We start from the raw sequence: 17,186 nt of genomic DNA, 5'->3' as shown, positions 1-17,186 counted from the left end.
TTCCAGCAGAGCTAAGAGCTGGGCGGAGCCAGGAGGCTGCCGGTGGCTGGGGGAGCCCCTCTGTCTTCCGGCTACCCTCAGCCCTCCCCCCGCCACTGCTGCCCGCTATCTCGGGGCGCCTCCCTGTCCTCCTCCTGGCCACCAGGGGCCTGGCAACCACTAGGGCCTTTTCTTTTGGGGGAGTGGGTTTGGGGGGCCACACCCAGAGGTGCTCAGGTTGTTCCTGGCGGAACTGAGCTGTGTTTGGTGCCTGGGCTAGAACCCTAGTCCAGCATATGCAAAGCCTTCCCCGCTTCACTGTCTCTCCAGCTCCTGGGGTCCGTTTAAATGAGGCCCTAGGACAGCAGGGAGGGCTGCCTTGAGCAGACCCAGGTCCGATCCCCAGCACCCCATTGGGTCCCCTCAAATCCCTGCTATAGTAGTGATCCCTGTGCACAGTCCTGTGTGGCCCCAAAAGCAAAAATGAAAAATTTTTTAAAAATTTCCACCTTGACAGGCCCCCGAGAGCCACCGAAGGGGGTGCGTCCCCACTTCTGGCCCCTCAGGAAGCCCCAGGGACAGCGGGTGGCTTTAAGGTGGGCACCCCGGGGGCCTCGCTCACGCTCCAGTGCCCTCGTCACAGAAGGCCAGATCCAGGACGTGGCTCTGAGACACCCGCTTCTTTGGATCCGCCGTACCCCGACTCTCCCACCAGTCCCCTGGGGGGGGGCGGGCCACAATCCCATGCACCCCTGGGTCCCCCATTAAAGCTTTCTTTTGGGGGGCACATCCAGCAATGCTCAGGGGTTACTCCTAGTGGGGCTCCTCGGGGGACCCTTTGGGATGCCGGGAATCGATTTGAGACGGCTGCGTGCCAGGCAGGCGAGCACCTTACCTGCTGTACTGTCTCTCTAGCCCCCCGGTTAAATTTCTGCTGCCAGTCTCACCCACCCTGCAGACCAGCTTGGGGGCTCCACGAAGGGCTGTGTCCACCCAGCCCCATCTGTTGGGCCAGTCCTGGCCACCCCAGTGGAACTGCTTCCAGGAACCACATCCTGTGCATGGACCAAAGAGAAGTCGGGGCAGGGGGCACACCGGTGCCCCTCTTGCCTGTCGTGTCCCCCTCCTGCAGGGGGCTTGTCGAGGGGGGCTGTGGTCAGTGGGTGGGCTGATGCTGTGGTGCTCACCCTTCCCTCCCAACCCCCCCTCCCCCGGGAATCAGAGGGGTCACACCGCTCAGCGCTGGCCCTGCTGACCCGCCCAGGTTCAATACCCCACACGGCATAGAGTCACCTGGCCCGCCAGCACGAGCCCACGAGCCCTCAGTCCCAGGAGGGGCTGGGCCGTAGTGCAGCGAGGAGGGCGGTGGCCTTGCACATGGCCGAGCTGGGTTCGATCCTCAGCATCCCATATGAGCCCCACCAGGAGTGATCCCTGAGCATGGCCAGGTGTGGCCCAGAAACAAAAGTGTTAGCTTGAGAGTGTGTGTGATTATGAGTGTGACTACGTGTGTGTGACTGTGACTGTCACTGAGTGTGTATGATGCGATGAGTTGTGTGGCTGTGTGTATGGGCATGTCAGTGTGTGACCCTGTGTATGTCTGTGTGACTATCACTATGTGAGTGGAACAGTGTGACTGAATACGTGACGGTGTGACTATGAGAGTGTGTAATAGTGTGTGACCGTGACTATGAATGCGTGGCTGTGTGACTATGTGAGGGTATAACTTGTGACTGTATGAGTGACTGCCTGTAAGTATGTGTGACTGACTTATGTGAGGGGTACGTCAGTGTGTCTACGTGCATAACTGACTGAGTGTGTAACTGTACGAGTCTGAGTGTGTACCAGTGTGACTGTAAGAGTGTGTGACTTGAGTCTGTGTGACTGTGTGACTATGAGTGTGTGGCTGTGAGTTACTGACTGGCTGTGTGTGTGGATGTCAGCCTGTGACTGTGAGTGTGCGTGACTGTGACTGTTACTCTGAGTGTAATTGAGTGTGTGTGTGGATGTGTGTGGATGTGCACTCATCCCGGGGCCACCTGCTGCCCTCACAGGGACCCCCCAGCACATGGCAGCACCCCCCCATCTTGCTGGTGATGCTTCCCCCAGGGAGGGCCCGGCCCAGCCCTACACCCTCGCCAGCCGCAGGGTTCAGAGGGGGGCCTCTCCCCTCCTCTGCTCGAGGAAATTGCGGGGCGGCCCAGCACCCCAGGACTGCGCCCGCCCTAATGACAGCCTGCCGGCTGCTGTCGTCTGTGTTTGCGCTGCACCCAGAGAAGTTATTAGCAGGGGGCCAGAAGGGGGGCCGCTCTGGGCCTGCCTGTGTCTTCTCCGGGGAACCTGTAAAGCCAACGGGGTGCGGAGTCTGTCCCGCCACCTGGGCTGTGAAGGAGAGGCGTCCCCACCCCCAGGTCACCCCGGTCTCCCACAGCAGGGGCGCAGGCATCCCCCAAGGCCGTGGGGGTTCTACGAAGACTCTGCTCTTAGGGGTGCTCAGGCCAGATGGAGCTGGAGGAGGAGGAAGACATCCCCAGTCCAGGGGGGGGCAGGAGCAGTTGCCCCCTACTGGACTCTTGAGAGCCCCCCAATTCCCAGCAGACCCCAGACCTGTCCTGGACCCTGAGGCAGGCAGGTCATTCCTGGGTCAACAGGGGCAGGGAGGGGAGAGGGACAGGGCGCCCAAACTGCTTGTTTGGGGACACCTAGGACCAGCCATCATCCCGGTCTTTCATCTGCCCCCACCCTGCTCTGGGACCTGCCGGGGCTGGAGAGTGAGTTCTGGGGGATCTGATCACCCCCTCTGGATGCCCGGAGCCCCATCCCCCTGCCCAGTTCTGAAGTACATACACGTCCTCCTTGACCAGACCCAGTGTTTGTATGTGTCTGAGTAGGGGTGAGGGGGGGTGGCCCCTGGGATGAGCCACCCCACCCTAGAGAAGGAGGCACCTCCCATTCTGTCTTTTTTCTTTTTTTTTTGCTTTTCGGGTCACACCTGGCAATGCACAAGGGTTACTCCTGGCTCTGCACTCAGGAATTACTCCTGGCGGTGCTCAGGGGACCATATGGGGATCCCGGGGATCGAACCCGGGTTGGCTGCATGCAAGGCAAATGCCCTACCTGCTGTGCTATCGCTCCCGCCCCACGCCTCTCATTCTGGAGGGGAACCTTGGAATTGGGCACACCGTGGGCCACATGGTGGGGGGCCGCTACAACCTGGGAGGGCAGCTTAGAGAAGGTGGGGGAAGAGCAGTGGGCAGGGATTCGAAGGCCTGGCTGAGTGAGGCCCCAGGTTCCATCCTCATCACCACATAAGGACTCCTGAGTACCAGGGACAGCTCCAGAGTACCACCGCAGGTGGCCCCAAAATTCAACATCCAAAGGGGCGCCTTGGGCTTTTCTTGTCGAAGGAGCAGCCAGTGCTGAGACCCCGGGGAATCCCCCTTGTCACTGTCCTGTCCCCCAAGTGACCAAACCGCCCTGGCTCTCTGTGACAAAACCCTACCTAGCCTGTGACCATGATCCTTTAAGATAGGGACACAGCCCTCCCGCAAGCCAGGGGGCCCCCAGGCCCAGCCCTTTGGACAGTTTTGTTTGTTTGTTGACTTTTGGGGTCACTTGGGCGATGCTCAGGGCTGACTCCCGCCTCTGAACTCAGGAATCACTCCTGGCAGGACTCAGGGGAGTCTATGGGATGCCAGGGATCGAACCCAGGGTTGGTTGTATCCAAGGAAAACGCCATCCCCATATATTATCTCTCCCCTGGCCCCCTTCTGACTTTTTTTTCTTTTTGGGTCACACTGGCCATGCACAGGGATTACTCCCAGCTCTGCATGCAAGAATTACTCCTGGCAGTGCTCGGGGGACCATATGGGATGCTGGGGATCGAACCAAGTTTGGCCGCGTGCAAGACAAATGCCTTACACACTGTGCTATGGCTCCGGCCCCTTCTGGTTATTTTAAGACAAAACTAGGCTAGAGAAATAAAATAGTGGAGAAGGCACTTGCCTTGCACACGGATGACGTGGGTTCAAGTCTCAACACTGCATAGGGTCTCCCAAGTCCTGTCAGGAGTGATCCCTGAGCACAGAGCCAGGAGTCAGCCGTGAGCACTGTCAGTGTGACCCTTCCCCCCAACCTGCGAAGAAACATCAGGAAGGCATGAGATCAAGCACCATGCCTCTGCCCGCCTCGGATGCAGCTACTGGACAGGTACATCTGGTCACTGTCATCACAGGAGCCCCTGGCTGAGGCCTGGACGTTCCCATGAACCATGTAAAAGTTTCGGGGTCCTGCTGGCCTTCTTCGGGGTGTTCCTGTGGACGGAAGAGGGGACCGCGGGGTCTGCCCATCTGGGGTTCCAGAGCCCAGGAGCCTGACCGGGAGCTATAAATAGCGACCACGGGGAGATGTCGCTGAGCCCAGAGTCGCTGGGCATGAGTCAGCCGGCCCGGCCCGGGCTGGCGCCCGGAGAGCGAGCAGGAAGAGGCCCGGCCCAGCTCCTGCAGGTCACTCGGAAGACACTGGGGCCGGAGGGAGCCCCGTAGCACCCCGTTACCGGTGGATTTCAGCACTCCCCGCCACCCTGAGGGGCAGCCGCCCTGGGAAACTGAGGCAGGGGGCGGGCTGAATCTGTCTGCAACCCAGGGCGGTCTTCATCGCTGCTCCGAATCCCCTAGAAAGGGGAGACTCTGGGGGCCCCTCCAAGGACCCCAAGCGGGAAGGACGGAGGATGGTCAGGGGGCGTAGGGGTCACAGGAAGGCGGCCTGCGGGGTATGTGGGACCTGCCTGGTCCCTGGAAGGAGGGTGAGGTCTGTGCAAGGGGTGTGGGGGAGAGAGGTGTGGGGGGAGGGGTCCTTCAGAACCCTAAACTGCGGCCTGGAAGGCAGATTTTTTTTTGGGGGGGTGGAGGTGTCAGTGTCCACCCAAGAGCCCAAGGAAGCAGGAAGTGGATGGTTTCAGGCTGACCCAGCACTCGGGGGACAGTGAGGCCCCAGCAGCCTCAGGGACCCTGAATTTCTGGGCCGCCTGCTCACAGCCCTGGTTTTTGGGGGGCTCTGTGGGGGGTGGCTCCGACCTCCTAACCAGCGGGTTCCACGCTGCGATCACAGACAGTCCCTCCTTGTGGAACCCCTGCAGGCATAACCCAGATGGGCTGGGGGCTACCCCAGTGTGGCGGGCCCGGCGCCCTGGGGGTTCGGGTAGCTGCACCCGAGTCGGGATGCAGCCGCGGCCACTTCCTGAAGGCGGACGGACACTTCCTGGAAGAAAGGAGGCGTCCCCACCCCCAAACCCAGGGCCCTGCCTCTCTCCCGCTCAGTTGGGCTCGCCAGGACCCCCCTCTCCGGCCCCACCTGCAGGCCTGCATCTGGGGGCCCATCCAGCCACGCCATCAGCTCCCCCACCCCGGCTGCGGGGACCACATTGTGGGGTGCGGGGAGCGGGGGTGGGCGCAGAGCAGCCTCGCCGCCTTCTGGGCTCCCGCGCGCGCTTGATTCATTCATTCATCCCCCCCTCCTCCTCCCGGGAGTGCTCCCCCCCCAACTCCCGCGGGCCTCGGGCGCCGCCCCCTGCCCGGCCCGCGCCCCTGCGCCCCCTTCCCGGGCCGGCGGTGACCTTGGCCGTGGGCGCGGGTCCCCGGGGAGCAGGGGCGGAGCGCGGCGCCCGGCGGGCGGGGACGGGCGGGGACGCGCGGGCGCGGGGGGCGGCGGCGCCGGAGCGGACACGGAGCGGGCGGCAGCCGCAGGACGCGCGCCCAGGTAGGCGGCGGGGACCGGGGGGCGGGGGCGCCCCTTGCTTTGTCCCCCCACCCCCATCCCCGCCGGGACTGCGGGGCCTCGGGCGGCTCCGGCGCCCCGCGTGCCCAGGGCGCGTCCCACCCACCCCCCGCGCCCCCCGCTGCGCGCCCCGCGTCCCCGCCCCCCTCGGCTGCTCCGGCCAAGCCCCCTCGCTGGGGCCCCTCCCCCACGCTCAGAGACCCCGGCTGGGCCCCCCCTCCGCACCAAAGCTCTGCCCTCCCTGGGGGGGTCCCAGCCGCGTCCCATCTCCCTTGGCCTCTCCGTGCCGCCCTCCTCCCCCGCCCGCTCCGTCAGAGCCCCCCAGTCTGGTGTCCGGCTGCTGAGGGGCCCCCTCCCGTCCCCCCCGGGTATGGCCTGCTCCTTTGGAGGTCGCTTCAACCTCCTCCGGCCCAGGGCAGGGCAGCCGCTGAGGTGGACGCGCAGGGGGAGCCCCCCCTTGGGAGCATCCGCTGTACCCCCTGACCTTGCCCCTGTGCCCCCCACCTGCCCTCCCCAAGACCTCCCTGCAGGCAGCTCTTAGCCTGCATTTGGGGTATCTCTGAATGGGGTCCCCTTCTCTGCAGGGTAACCTCCTGGCAGACACCCTCCTTCCCCCAACAAGGGGGGTCTGTCTGCAGAGCATGGTGGGACCCGAGGTGCTCAGAAATCCAGGCTGCCCAGGCCAGAAGTGAGGGTGCCCCTGGGGGAGAAGCTTCCGGGGGGTGACCACCGTGGGAAGGACCTTGATGGCCGCACCCCTTCGCTATCACCCCCTCCCCAGAGTCCCCCCCAGAACTAAGAGTGGCCCAGCGTGTCCTCCATCAGCCTGAAGTCTGGGTCTCAAAAACCCATTTCCAGCTCCAGAAGTTTCCAGGGGCCATGGGTGGTGGGAGAATTGGTGTGTTTTGGGTTTTTTTTCTGACTGCCCTAGAACCCTCATTCTATAAAACAGAGACCCCCAACCCCAGCACATCCCTCCCAGAATCTTGCTGGTCACAGTCAGGATCATCGCCCTGCGCACTGGGAGGGGTTGGGGTATCAGAATCAGACTGTGGGGTGGGGAGGGGGGAGGGGTACTTGCTGGGGGAGATGGGGGAGGGGTACTTGCTGGGGGAGATGGGGGAGGGGTGCTTGCTGCAGGGGTGGGGAGTTGGGGGAGGGGTGCTTGCTAAGGGTAGGGAGATGGGGGAGGGGTGCTTGCTGGGGTGGGGACTTGGGGGAGGGGTGCTTGCTGAGGATGGGAAGTTGGGGGGAGGGGTACTTGCTGGGGGGAGATGGAGGAGGGGTGCTTGCTGGGGGTGGGGAATTGAGGGAGGGGTGCTTGCTGGAGGGGTGGGGAGTTGGGGGGAGGAGTGCTTGCTGGGGGTTGGGGAAGGGTGCTTGCTGGGGGCGGGGAGACTGGGGGAGGGGTGCTTGCTGGGGGGCGCTCACCACCATGGTGGGGATGGCGGGAGCTTTTTCTCAAAACAAGGACCCCAGTGGTCGTGAACCTACTGCTCCCATGCTCCTTCCGTTTCTGCTGATTCAGAAATTGCTGTGTGACCTCCTGAGTCTACCTGCCAGTCTCTGAGTACAGGAGAGGGATCAGGCCCGAAGGGGGAGGGCCCTTGGCAGGGCGTTGTGTTCCCGCAGACCCTGTTCTGGGCCCCTGGGGTGGGCTGGCCGCATCACCAGGCTGGGCAGCGAGCTTCTGGAGCAAGCCTTGGCGCCAGGCTGCCTCGTCAGCATCCTGGTGTACAAATTGGGCTTCCTGGATCCTCTTCCTCAGCATCCTCCTGGCTCCTGGGACCAGGCGGCAGGCGAGGGGTTCAACTATGCTGGTTCCCGGGAGCCCGTGTCTCTGCAAACTTGCATTTTTTTTTTTTTGGTGCCACATCCGGTGGTACTCAGGGCTTACTCCTAGCTCTGTGCTCAAGAATCACTCCTGGCGCAGCTCATGAGGGGTGCCGGGGATAGAACCCAGGTCAGCCACAGAGGAGGCGAACGCCGTCCCCACAGTCCTATCTCTCAGGCCCCCTACAAAGCGCCTTTTCAAGATGCACCAACTACTTTGGGGCGGGCGGGGTGCTGCCTGGAGGTTTAGGATTGGGGTGTGTGTGTGTGTGTGTGTGTGTGTTTGTGTGTGTTGGGGGTGAGGGGGGCAGCTATGAATTTGCAGAGAAAGAGCTAGGAGGGTATGCCAGGCTTACAAAGTCCCCAGAGCTGTGCTGGGGGTGAGAGAGAGAGAGAGAGAGAGAGAGAGAGAGAGAGAGAGAGAGAGAGAGAGAGAGAGAGAGTTCAAAGCTGGCGTATCCCCCTGGCTAGTAGGGTGAAGAAGTTACATATCTGCCACCTCTGGCATCATCTTCCAGTGCAGACACCCCAGATTTTGTCTGGGTGGGGGTGTGGTAAGGAGCAGCCACAGTGGTGGGGGGGAGGTGACTTGGCCAGGACGAATCAGACTCAGCAGATAGGCTTGGGTGGGGGTGGGGCGATAGTCCAGCGAAGAGGGCATTGGCCTTGCACGCGGCCAACCCAGGTTGGTTCCCCAACACCCTATATGATCCCTCCCCAGGAGTGATCCCTGAGCGCAGAGCCAGGAGGGACCCCTGAGCATCGCTGGGTGTGACCCCAAAAGCCAGGGAAAAAAAAAAGACAGAAAAAAGAAAAACGAGAAAGGAAAGGTCCCCAGAGGGCTGGAGCGGTAGCACAGCAGGTAGGGCGTTTGTTTGTCTTGCACGGGGCCAACCCGGGTTCGATCCCCAGCATCCCATAGGGTCCCCCGAGCACTGCCAGGAGTGATTCCTGAGTGCATGGGCCAGGAGGAACCCCTGAGCATCGCCGGGTGTGACGCAAAAAGCAAGAAAAGAAGAGAAAGGTCCTGGGGACCACGGCCCCTTTCCGCGGGGCCTCGGTGACACCACTCTCTGTCCAGGGTTCCTCTGGGGTCCCAGCCTCCGGTCCCGGCCCCCGCCACCGCCGCGCCCCGCCTGGAAGATGCCGGAGCAGAGCAACGACTACCGCGTGGTGGTGTTCGGCGCGGGCGGCGTGGGCAAGAGCTCGCTGGTGCTGCGCTTCGTGAAGGGCACCTTCCGGGACACCTACATCCCCACCATCGAGGACACCTACCGGCAGGTGATCAGCTGCGACAAGAGCGTGTGCACGCTGCAGATCACCGACACCACGGGCAGCCACCAGTTCCCGGCCATGCAGCGGCTGTCCATCTCCAAGGGCCACGCCTTCATCCTGGTCTTCTCGGTGACCAGCAAGCAGTCGCTGGAGGAGCTGGGCCCCATCTACCGCCTCATCGTGCAGATCAAGGGCAGCGTGGACGGCATCCCCGTCATGCTGGTGGGCAACAAGTGCGACGAGACGCAGCGCGAGGTGGACACCCGCGAGGCGCAGGCCGTGGCCCAGGAGTGGAAGTGCGCCTTCATGGAGACGTCGGCCAAGATGAACTACAACGTCAAGGAGCTCTTCCAGCAGCTGCTCACGCTCGAGACGCGCCGCCACATGAGCCTCAGCATCGACGGCAAGCACGCGGGCAAGCAGAAGCGGACAGAGCGCCTCAAGGGCAAGTGCGCCCTCATGTGAGCGCGCCCCGCACTGGCCACGCCCCGGCCACGCCCCGGCCACGCCCCTCCCGCCGCCTCCCCCTCGCCCTCCTCCCCGCGCCGCCTCCCTCCTCTCCCTCCTCCCTCTTCTCTCCTCCCTCCTCCCACCTCGCCTCCCCTCTCCCTCCTCCCCGCCGCCTTCTCCTTGCCTCCCTCCTCCCACCTCCCATCTCCCTCCTCCTGCCTCCCTCCTCTCCCTCCTCCCTCTTCTCTCCTCCCTCCTCCCTCCTCGCCCTCCTCCCTTCTCCCACCTCGCCTCCCCTCTCCCTCCTCCCCGCCGCCTTCCTCCTTGCCTCCCTCCTCTCCCTCCTCCCTCTTCTCTCCTCCCTCCTCACCCTCCTCCCTTCTCCCACCTCACCTCCCCTCTCCCTCCTCACTCTCCACCTTCGTGCTCCCATCGCCTCCTCCCTCCTCCGCACCTCCTTTTCCTCCTCCCTCCTCTCCTTCCTCCCTCTTCAGGTCCATCCTCCTCTCCTTCCTCCCTCTTCAGGTCCATCCTCCTCCCTCCTCTCCACTTCCTTTTCTCTCTCTCTCCTCCCCCTCCGCTCCTTCCTCCTTTCTCTCCCTTCCCCTTTCTCTTCCTCTTCCCTCTCCCTCCTCCTCCCTCTCCTCCTCCTTCCCGGCCTTTTCCCTTCTTCCTTCTCCTTTCCCTCCTCCTCCCCTCCCCTCCTTCTTCCTCCCACCCCCTCCACTCTCCTGCCCTCCCCTCTCCCTCCTCCTGAGACTCCTCCCTTTTCTCCCTCCTCCTTCCAAGGCTCCGCCTCCCCTGCTCCTCCTTCTCCTCCTCCCTTTTCTTCCCCCCCCCCGCAGGCTCCTCCCTCCTCCTTCCTCCTCCCCTCTTCACCTTCCTCCTATGGCTCCTCCTCTCCTCCTCCTTCCTCCCTCTCCTCCTTCATCTTCCTCCCCTTTCTCCTCCTCCTCTTCCTCCATCTTCCATCGTCCCTCCTCCTCCTCCTCCTCCCCCATCTCCTCTCCCAGGGAAACTGAGGCCCAGGGAGCCCACGCCTGGCCCTGGTCCATCTCTCTCCCTTCCTCCTCAGTCCCCTGCCCACTGACCCCTCCCGCCTGCACATGCCCCCAAAGCCCAGTGCGGGGCCGTGTGCACGAGTTGACCAGAGAAGCCACCGGTGGAGATTGGGTTCGGCCCAGCTCTGCGGTACCGAGCACCCGCTCCATCTCTTTCCCTGGGGTGACCCCAGCAAGACCTGCGCCCTCACATTAGATCACTGTGACCTGCTGAGGGGTGTCCACGCGCGCGGGCCTCGGCGGGTGTGGGTCTCTCCTCAGCGGCGTGGACACCCGCCCCCTCCTTGCATCCCCCCCTGACCTCAGGCCTCACCCCGGGGGGCCCCAATTTTTCCCCACTCGCCCTTTTCCCACCTCTTTGGGGGAGGGGCTCACGCGACGGGCCTCAGGTCACCAGGCAATAACCACGGGGTCTGCAGCTGCTCCCCAACAGCCCCGAGCCCCCCCTCCCAGTAGGGCTTGGGGTCCAAGACTGGCCGAAAGCCAGAGCACAACTCGGGGGACGGTCCGGCTGGCTCCTGAATGTGAGGGGATGGGGGTGGCACCGCCTCCGCTGCCCGCCTGGACGCAAGCGCCTTCCATCAAGAGAGACTGACCTCGCCTACACTGAGCCTGGGGTGCTGGGGGGAGGGAGAGGGGCGGCGTGGGGTGTCCAGTACTGCCCGCTGAATGTGAGGGCCTGAGGGCAGAAGCGTCTCCACCCCGGTGCTGCGGGGAGCACGTTCGTGCTTTGGTAATGGAGGGGGCTGGGGGGCGGTCCTTGTGTGTGTGTGTGTGTGTGTGTGTTTGTAGCAAGAAGAGGTTGGCGACGTCTGCGTGCGTGTGTGCGTGGGGGCCGGGGCGATGGCACAGCAGGTGGGGCTCCAGCGGGCACTGGGAATATTGGGGACATTGTGTCACATTTTGGGGGACGCCCAGCACCCTGAGCATGCAATGTTACTCCGTGCCCACCCAGTCCCACTGCTTGGGCCAAGAAGGAGCGGCCCACGGATGATGACCAGCCCCAGTGCCCCCATGTTGGCGGGTAGGGGCAAAGGCGTCCAGTAAGAGGCCGGAGTGACATACAGCGGGTAGGGCGCTGGCCGTGCAAGCAGTAGACCCGGGTTCGATCCCCGACATCCCATAGGGTCCCCTGAGCCCTGCCAGGAGTGATCCCTAAGCGCAGAGCCAGTAGTAAGCCCTGAGCATTGCTGGGGGTATGGACTCCTGGTGTGTGTGTGTGTGTGTGTGTGTGTGCGTGTGCATGTGCGTGCGTGTGTTCCTGAGCTCCTATGACGGTATGTTATAGGGATGGGCTGTGGTGAGTTGCAGGCATGAATCACTTCCTGACGCTGAGATCCCTGAAGGTCAGTCAGCTCGAAGCCCGGCTGCGCCCCGGCTGGGTCAGGACAGAGGCACCCACCAGCTCTACGAATAAGTCAGGGTGAGGGGCCTCGTGCCTGCGCCTGAGGGTGGGGTGCTGTAGGAGCAGATGGCGGGGCCAGGTGCCAGCCTCTGCGGGCCTGTGTTCCAGGCAGACAACGAGGGTCCAGTCCCCCTGGGCCCTCCCCAAAGCGATGCTCAGCGGAAGACCACATGGGCCAGGCCCACGTCCCGGCCAGCCCAGTGTAGTGGGACACTTCTGGCTGGCTGTTGGGGGGCTTCCCTCTGACCCCCCTACCCGATGGCCACGGCTCCATTTTCAGGGCAGCTCACAACATTCTGATTGAGGGAGCTGCGTGTGTACATGTGTGTGTGTGTGTGTGTGTGTGTGTCTATATGTGTGTCTTTGTGTTTCTACATGTTTCTTGGTGTGATTGTTGGCATATATATATGAATATGTGTTTCTGTGTGTGTTTGTGTGTCTGTGTATTTCCACATGTGTCTCTATGTGGACATATATATATACATATATATATATATATGTCACTGTCCTCCCGTTGTTCATCGATTTGCTCGAGTGGGAACCAGTAACGTCTCACAACAAATTGCGAGACTTGTTGTTGCTGTTTTTGGCATATTGAATATGTCACAGGGAGCTTGCAGGCTTTGCTGTGCAGGCGAGATACTCTTGGTAGCTTGCCAGGCTCTCCAAGAGGGGTGGAGGAATCAAACCCGGGTTGGCTGCATACAAGGCAGATGCCCTACCCGCTGTGCTATCCCTCCAGTATATATATATATATATATACATATATATATATGTGTGTGTGTATGTGTGTTTCTGTGTTAGTGTGTCTCTGTGTGAGTCTCCGTGGAGGCATATGTGTGTCTGTGTGAGTGTGTCTGTCTGTGTCAGTCTCTGTGTATGTGTGTGTGTGTCTGTGTGTGTGTAATTGAGTATGTGTGTATGCATTTGTGAGTGCGTCTCTGGGCAGTGTCTGTGAGTGTGTGCGTCTGTCTGTCCAAGGGTGACCAGCTGGGGTGTGGCTAGGCCCTACAGAAGCTGAGCTGAGCCTCTGATCCAGGCCCCCCTGCCATTTTGAGGTGCCCCACCCCTGGGAACGGCTCCTGAGGGGGGAACTGCCCCGGGGGGGGCGGGGCTGGGCAGGGTCTGCGGCCCTTTCTCAGGGATACACCCTGATAGCACAATCTCCCTGGGGCCCCGTCTCCAGGCCTCTCCTGTCCCAGGCCCTGCCCCCCCACCCCGGGGAAAGGGGGTTCACCCGGGTGTGGGGAACAGGGCCTGCCCCGGCTGTTGGCCCGTCCGTCCTGCTACAACACCCTGGTTCTGGGGACCCAGCCAGACCAAGCTTGCTGTGCCCACCCCCGCCCAGCCCCTGCCGCATGTGGGTGCCCCCTGCCCTCCCCCCAGCCGGGGGGGGGGGTCTGTGTTGCATTGACTCTAGAAATAGTCTCCTGCAATAAAGATGTGGGTTCTCACCAGCACCAGGGCGTCTTCTTTGGGCTGGGGGGAACTGTCGGGGAGGAGGGATGGGGGGAGGGAGGAGTCAAAGACAGGGGGTGGGGAGGTGGGGGAATGAGATGAAAGAGGAGGAGGTGTGGGGGGGGGGCTGGAGCTATAGCGATAGCACAGTGGGGAGGGCGTTTGCCTTGCACGCGGCTGACCCGGGTTCGAGCAGGAGTCATTCCCCTGAGCACCGCCAGGAGTCAATTCCTGAGTTCAGAGCCAGGAGTAACCCCTGTGCATCGCCGGATGTGACCCAAAAAGAAAAAGATTTAAAAAAAATGGAGGAGATGTGGAGAGAGGGAGGAGGAGGTGAATGATGGGGAGGACGGAGTGGGGAAAGGATAAGATGGGAATAGAGGGAGACTAGGGAGGAAGGAGGAGGGACGGATGGGATGAAGGGGGAAGAGGGATGGGATGAGGGAGGAGATGGGGCATGAGGGGAGAGGGAGGAGTGCTTGAGGGGGGACGGGGAGGTGGGGGAGCAGGGTTTGGGGAGGAGGGAGAAGGTTCCTTAGGGACCTTCTTTGATCTTTTTATTCACTGGGGACCACACCTGGAGATAGATGCTCAGGGCTGACTTCCGGCTCTCCACTCACGAATCACTCCTAGCAGGACTCGGGGGACCGGGGGATCCTATGGGGTGCCCGGGATCGAACCTGGGTGGCCCACGTGCCAGGCCAGCGCCCTCCCTGCTGTGCTGTGGCCCCAGACCCGTACCACGGGCCCTTCTGAGCTGAGACTCTGGGTGGACTGGGGTGGTTTCCTGGCAGAGCTCTGGGGAGAGGTCGGTGGACATTGGGGTGTCTCCAGGGAGCCCCCGAGGGACTCTGCCTCTCACTTCCCCCACCCATGTGAGTTCTTCCCGGGGCCAGGTGAGGCAGGGGTTCCACAGGCTGCTCCAGTATGCCCCCCACCCATGTGGCTTGCACCCCTCGCCCTCCACCCATCAAGAACCTGCTCCCTTGGGCCTCTTTCCCCGGCCAGTGTGCACCCACCTCAGCTTCAAATCTAGGAGAGAGCCCCCCACAGCGCCCCTGGGATGGGTTTGGGGCCACAGCACAGTGGGGAGGGTGCTGACCTGGCACGTGGCCCACCCGGGGTTCGATCCCCGGCACCCCATAGGGTCCCCCGAGTCCCCCTAGGAGTGATCCCTGAGTGCAGACCAGGAATCAGCCATGACCATCTATCTCCAGGTGTGGTCCCTCAACAAGCTAGAATTCAATCCCATCATTTTAGACCCACGTTTCCGGGAAGAGGAGCACAGGTAGATGCCGAGGAGCATGGTACGGCTGGGGCCTGAACTCTGTGTCTGAGAGGCCACTGGGCAGGGGTGGGGAGGAAGCACCAGGCTGCAGGGGTCAAAGATGGGAGGAGACAGAGCCAGTGGCAGTCAGGGTGGGCTGCATGGAGGCAGTGAGGGGAGATCAGAGAAGGCAGTGGGGGAGAAGGGGGGAGGGGGGCACTTTGCACTGGCAGGTAACAAGGTCCACCAGAAAACATTCCAGCACCTCTCAGATCAGCCCCCGCACCTCACCTTGGCCCTGCTGGATCTTGTACTTCCTGTAGTCCGTGGAAGGAGCCGTAGGCATCGTGAACCCCATTTTATTATAACTATCATCATCGTTATTATTTTGTTGCTTTGGACCATGCCCAGCTGTGCTCAGGGCTTTCTCCTAGCTCTGTGCTCAGGGATTACTTCTGGTGGTATTCCGGGGACCTTATGGGTGCCAGGGATCGAACCCTGGTCAGCTGCATGCCAGGCAAGCACACTACTGACTGTGTTATCACTCTGGCCACTGAGGCTGCAGATTGATGAGGTGGGGTGAGGGCTAGGGTGAAGAGATTCCGGGGCACACACTTAAGAAGAAGGGTTTACAGGAGCACCCAGCCAGAGGACACCCAACATTCCTGTGGGAACCGCAGGTGCTGGCAAGCCCCGAATACCCAGAGTTGAGATCAAGACGAAACACAGAGCAGGTTTAGGAAGATACAACCCCATGCAGAACTCCTTGGCTTGCTGAAACCGCAGCATGTTAATTATCTGCGCTCATGAACAGTGGAGGCAGCGGTATTGATATTTTCTTCTCCTCCTCCTTCCCTCCTCCCCCCTTCCTTTTTTTTTTTTTTTTGCTTTTTTTGGGTCACACCCAGCGATGCTCAGGGGTTATTCCTGGCTCTGCACTCAGGAATTATTCCTGGAGGTGCTTGGGGGACCATATGGGATGCCGAGGATTGAACCCAGGTCGGCCGCGTGCAAGGCAAACGCCCTACCTGCTGTGCTATCGCTCTGTCCCCTCCTTCTTCTTTTCTTCTTCCCCTCCTCCTCCTCCTCCTCCTCCTCCTTCTTCTTCCCTTTTTGCCTCCTTTTTCTTCTTCTTCCTTCTTCCTCTTCTTCTTCTTCTTCTTCTTCTTCTTCTTCTTCTTCTTCTTCTTCTCCTCCTCCTTCTTCTCCTCCTCCTCCTCCTTCTTCTTCCTTCTCCTTCTCCTTCTCCTCCTTTTCCTTCTTCTTTTCTTCTTCTTTCTTCTCCTCTTTCTCCTTTTCCTTCCTCTTCTTCTCCTTTTCCTTCCTCTTCTTTCTTCTCCTCCTTCTTCTTTCTCTTCCTTATCCTCCTCCTCCTTCTCCTCCTCCTCCTCTTCCTCCTCCTCCTCCTTCTTCTTCTCCTCCTCCTCTTCCTCTTCCTCCTCCTCTTCCTCTTCCTCCTCCTCTTCCTCTTCCTCCTCCTTCTCCTTCTTCTCTTCTTCTTCTTCTTCTTCTTCTTCTTCTTCTTCTCCTCCTCCTCCTCCTCCTTCTTCCTCTTCTTCTCCTCCTCATCTTCCTTTTCCTCCTTCTATTCCTCCTCCTCCTCCTCTTCCTCCTCCTCCTCCTCTTCCTTCTCCTTCTTCCTACACCTGGTAATACTCAGGGACTCAGGGCTTACTCCTGGTTCTGTGCTCAGGGCTCACTCCTGGCAGTGCTTGCGGGACGTCATGGAACGCTGAGCAGCGGGCTTGAAAGACAAAAGTCCTCCCCACTGTGCTATTGCTCCAGCTCTGAGGCAGGAGTATTTCTGCATTGATTTTAAATATTTAAAATATTGTAATGGTGGGGCCATAGAGATCATACAGCAGGCAAGGTGTTTGCCTTGCACTCAGTTGACGTGGGTTTGATCCCTGGCAACCCATAGGGTCCCCCAAACCCACCAGGAGTTATTCCTGAGTGCAGACCCAAGAGTCGACCTGGAACACTGCCGGTTGTCGCCTCAAAAACAAAAAAAAATTGCACGACTATATTATTTGTCTTGATATAAATTTGGGTGTTTTATTTTAGGCATTTGAAAAAAAGGGTCTGTGGGGTATCACTGGAACCTCAGTGAGGACCCCTGTGGCCAGGTTACCAGCTCAAATCAAACACCTCCCAAATTTGTAACTCAAACTTCGCTTCTCCCTCCGGCATATTTCCAAAGATCACCGGACAGTTCTTTAAAAATACACCTTCTGGGCTGGGTCCAGTTTCTGCGCAAGATTCTGGATCATTCCATCTGGATTCTGCTCACACACGCATACCAGCTCTCCTCGCCCTAGTCTGCATTTTTAAATCCAGTCTTAGGAATGAGGAGGGTGAGATATCCTAAAAATCATCAGCCACGCTTGGATTTAAGCTCTCTGAACACAGGTTTCGGGCTCTGTGGATGGGGAACGTACCCTGTTCTAGCTGCCAGAGCAAGGTGCCATCAGAGGGGTGTGGCATTATTATTGTCCTGCAGGTCAAACGAATCACGAAGAGGGGACATTTTCCCGTCCACTCGCACCCCTGCAAGTGAGGCCCCAGAACTAGGAATCGGGATTTGAACCCGGACTCCCTGCCTGGGATTCGAACTCGACACTCGCCTCCTGCCTCCGTGACGTCACACAAACCACCTCTGAACCTCCGCTCCGGGGCTGGCCAC

General features: G+C 60.8%; 1 protein-coding gene across 1 annotated transcript; it reads left to right on the top strand.

Moving 5' to 3' along the window:
- Positions 1 to 5,594: 5,594 nt before the first annotated feature.
- DIRAS1 (DIRAS family GTPase 1) lies at positions 5,595 to 9,330 on the top strand. The gene is made up of 2 exons (XM_056113229.1): positions 5,595 to 5,736; positions 8,669 to 9,330. The coding sequence occupies exon 2, from the start codon at positions 8,731 to 8,733 to the stop codon at positions 9,325 to 9,327; it is 597 nt and encodes a 198-aa protein (XP_055969204.1). The 5' UTR covers positions 5,595 to 5,736; positions 8,669 to 8,730; the 3' UTR covers positions 9,328 to 9,330.
- Positions 9,331 to 17,186: the final 7,856 nt, after the last annotated feature.

This window comes from Sorex fumeus, unplaced genomic scaffold (assembly GCF_029834395.1).
Source record: "Sorex fumeus unplaced genomic scaffold, SorFum_2.1 ptg000019l, whole genome shotgun sequence".
NCBI classification, from domain to species: domain Eukaryota; kingdom Metazoa; phylum Chordata; class Mammalia; order Eulipotyphla; family Soricidae; genus Sorex; species Sorex fumeus.
The sequence above is the reverse complement of the archived record's forward strand: the minus strand, read 5'-3'. Positions and strand labels throughout refer to the sequence as shown.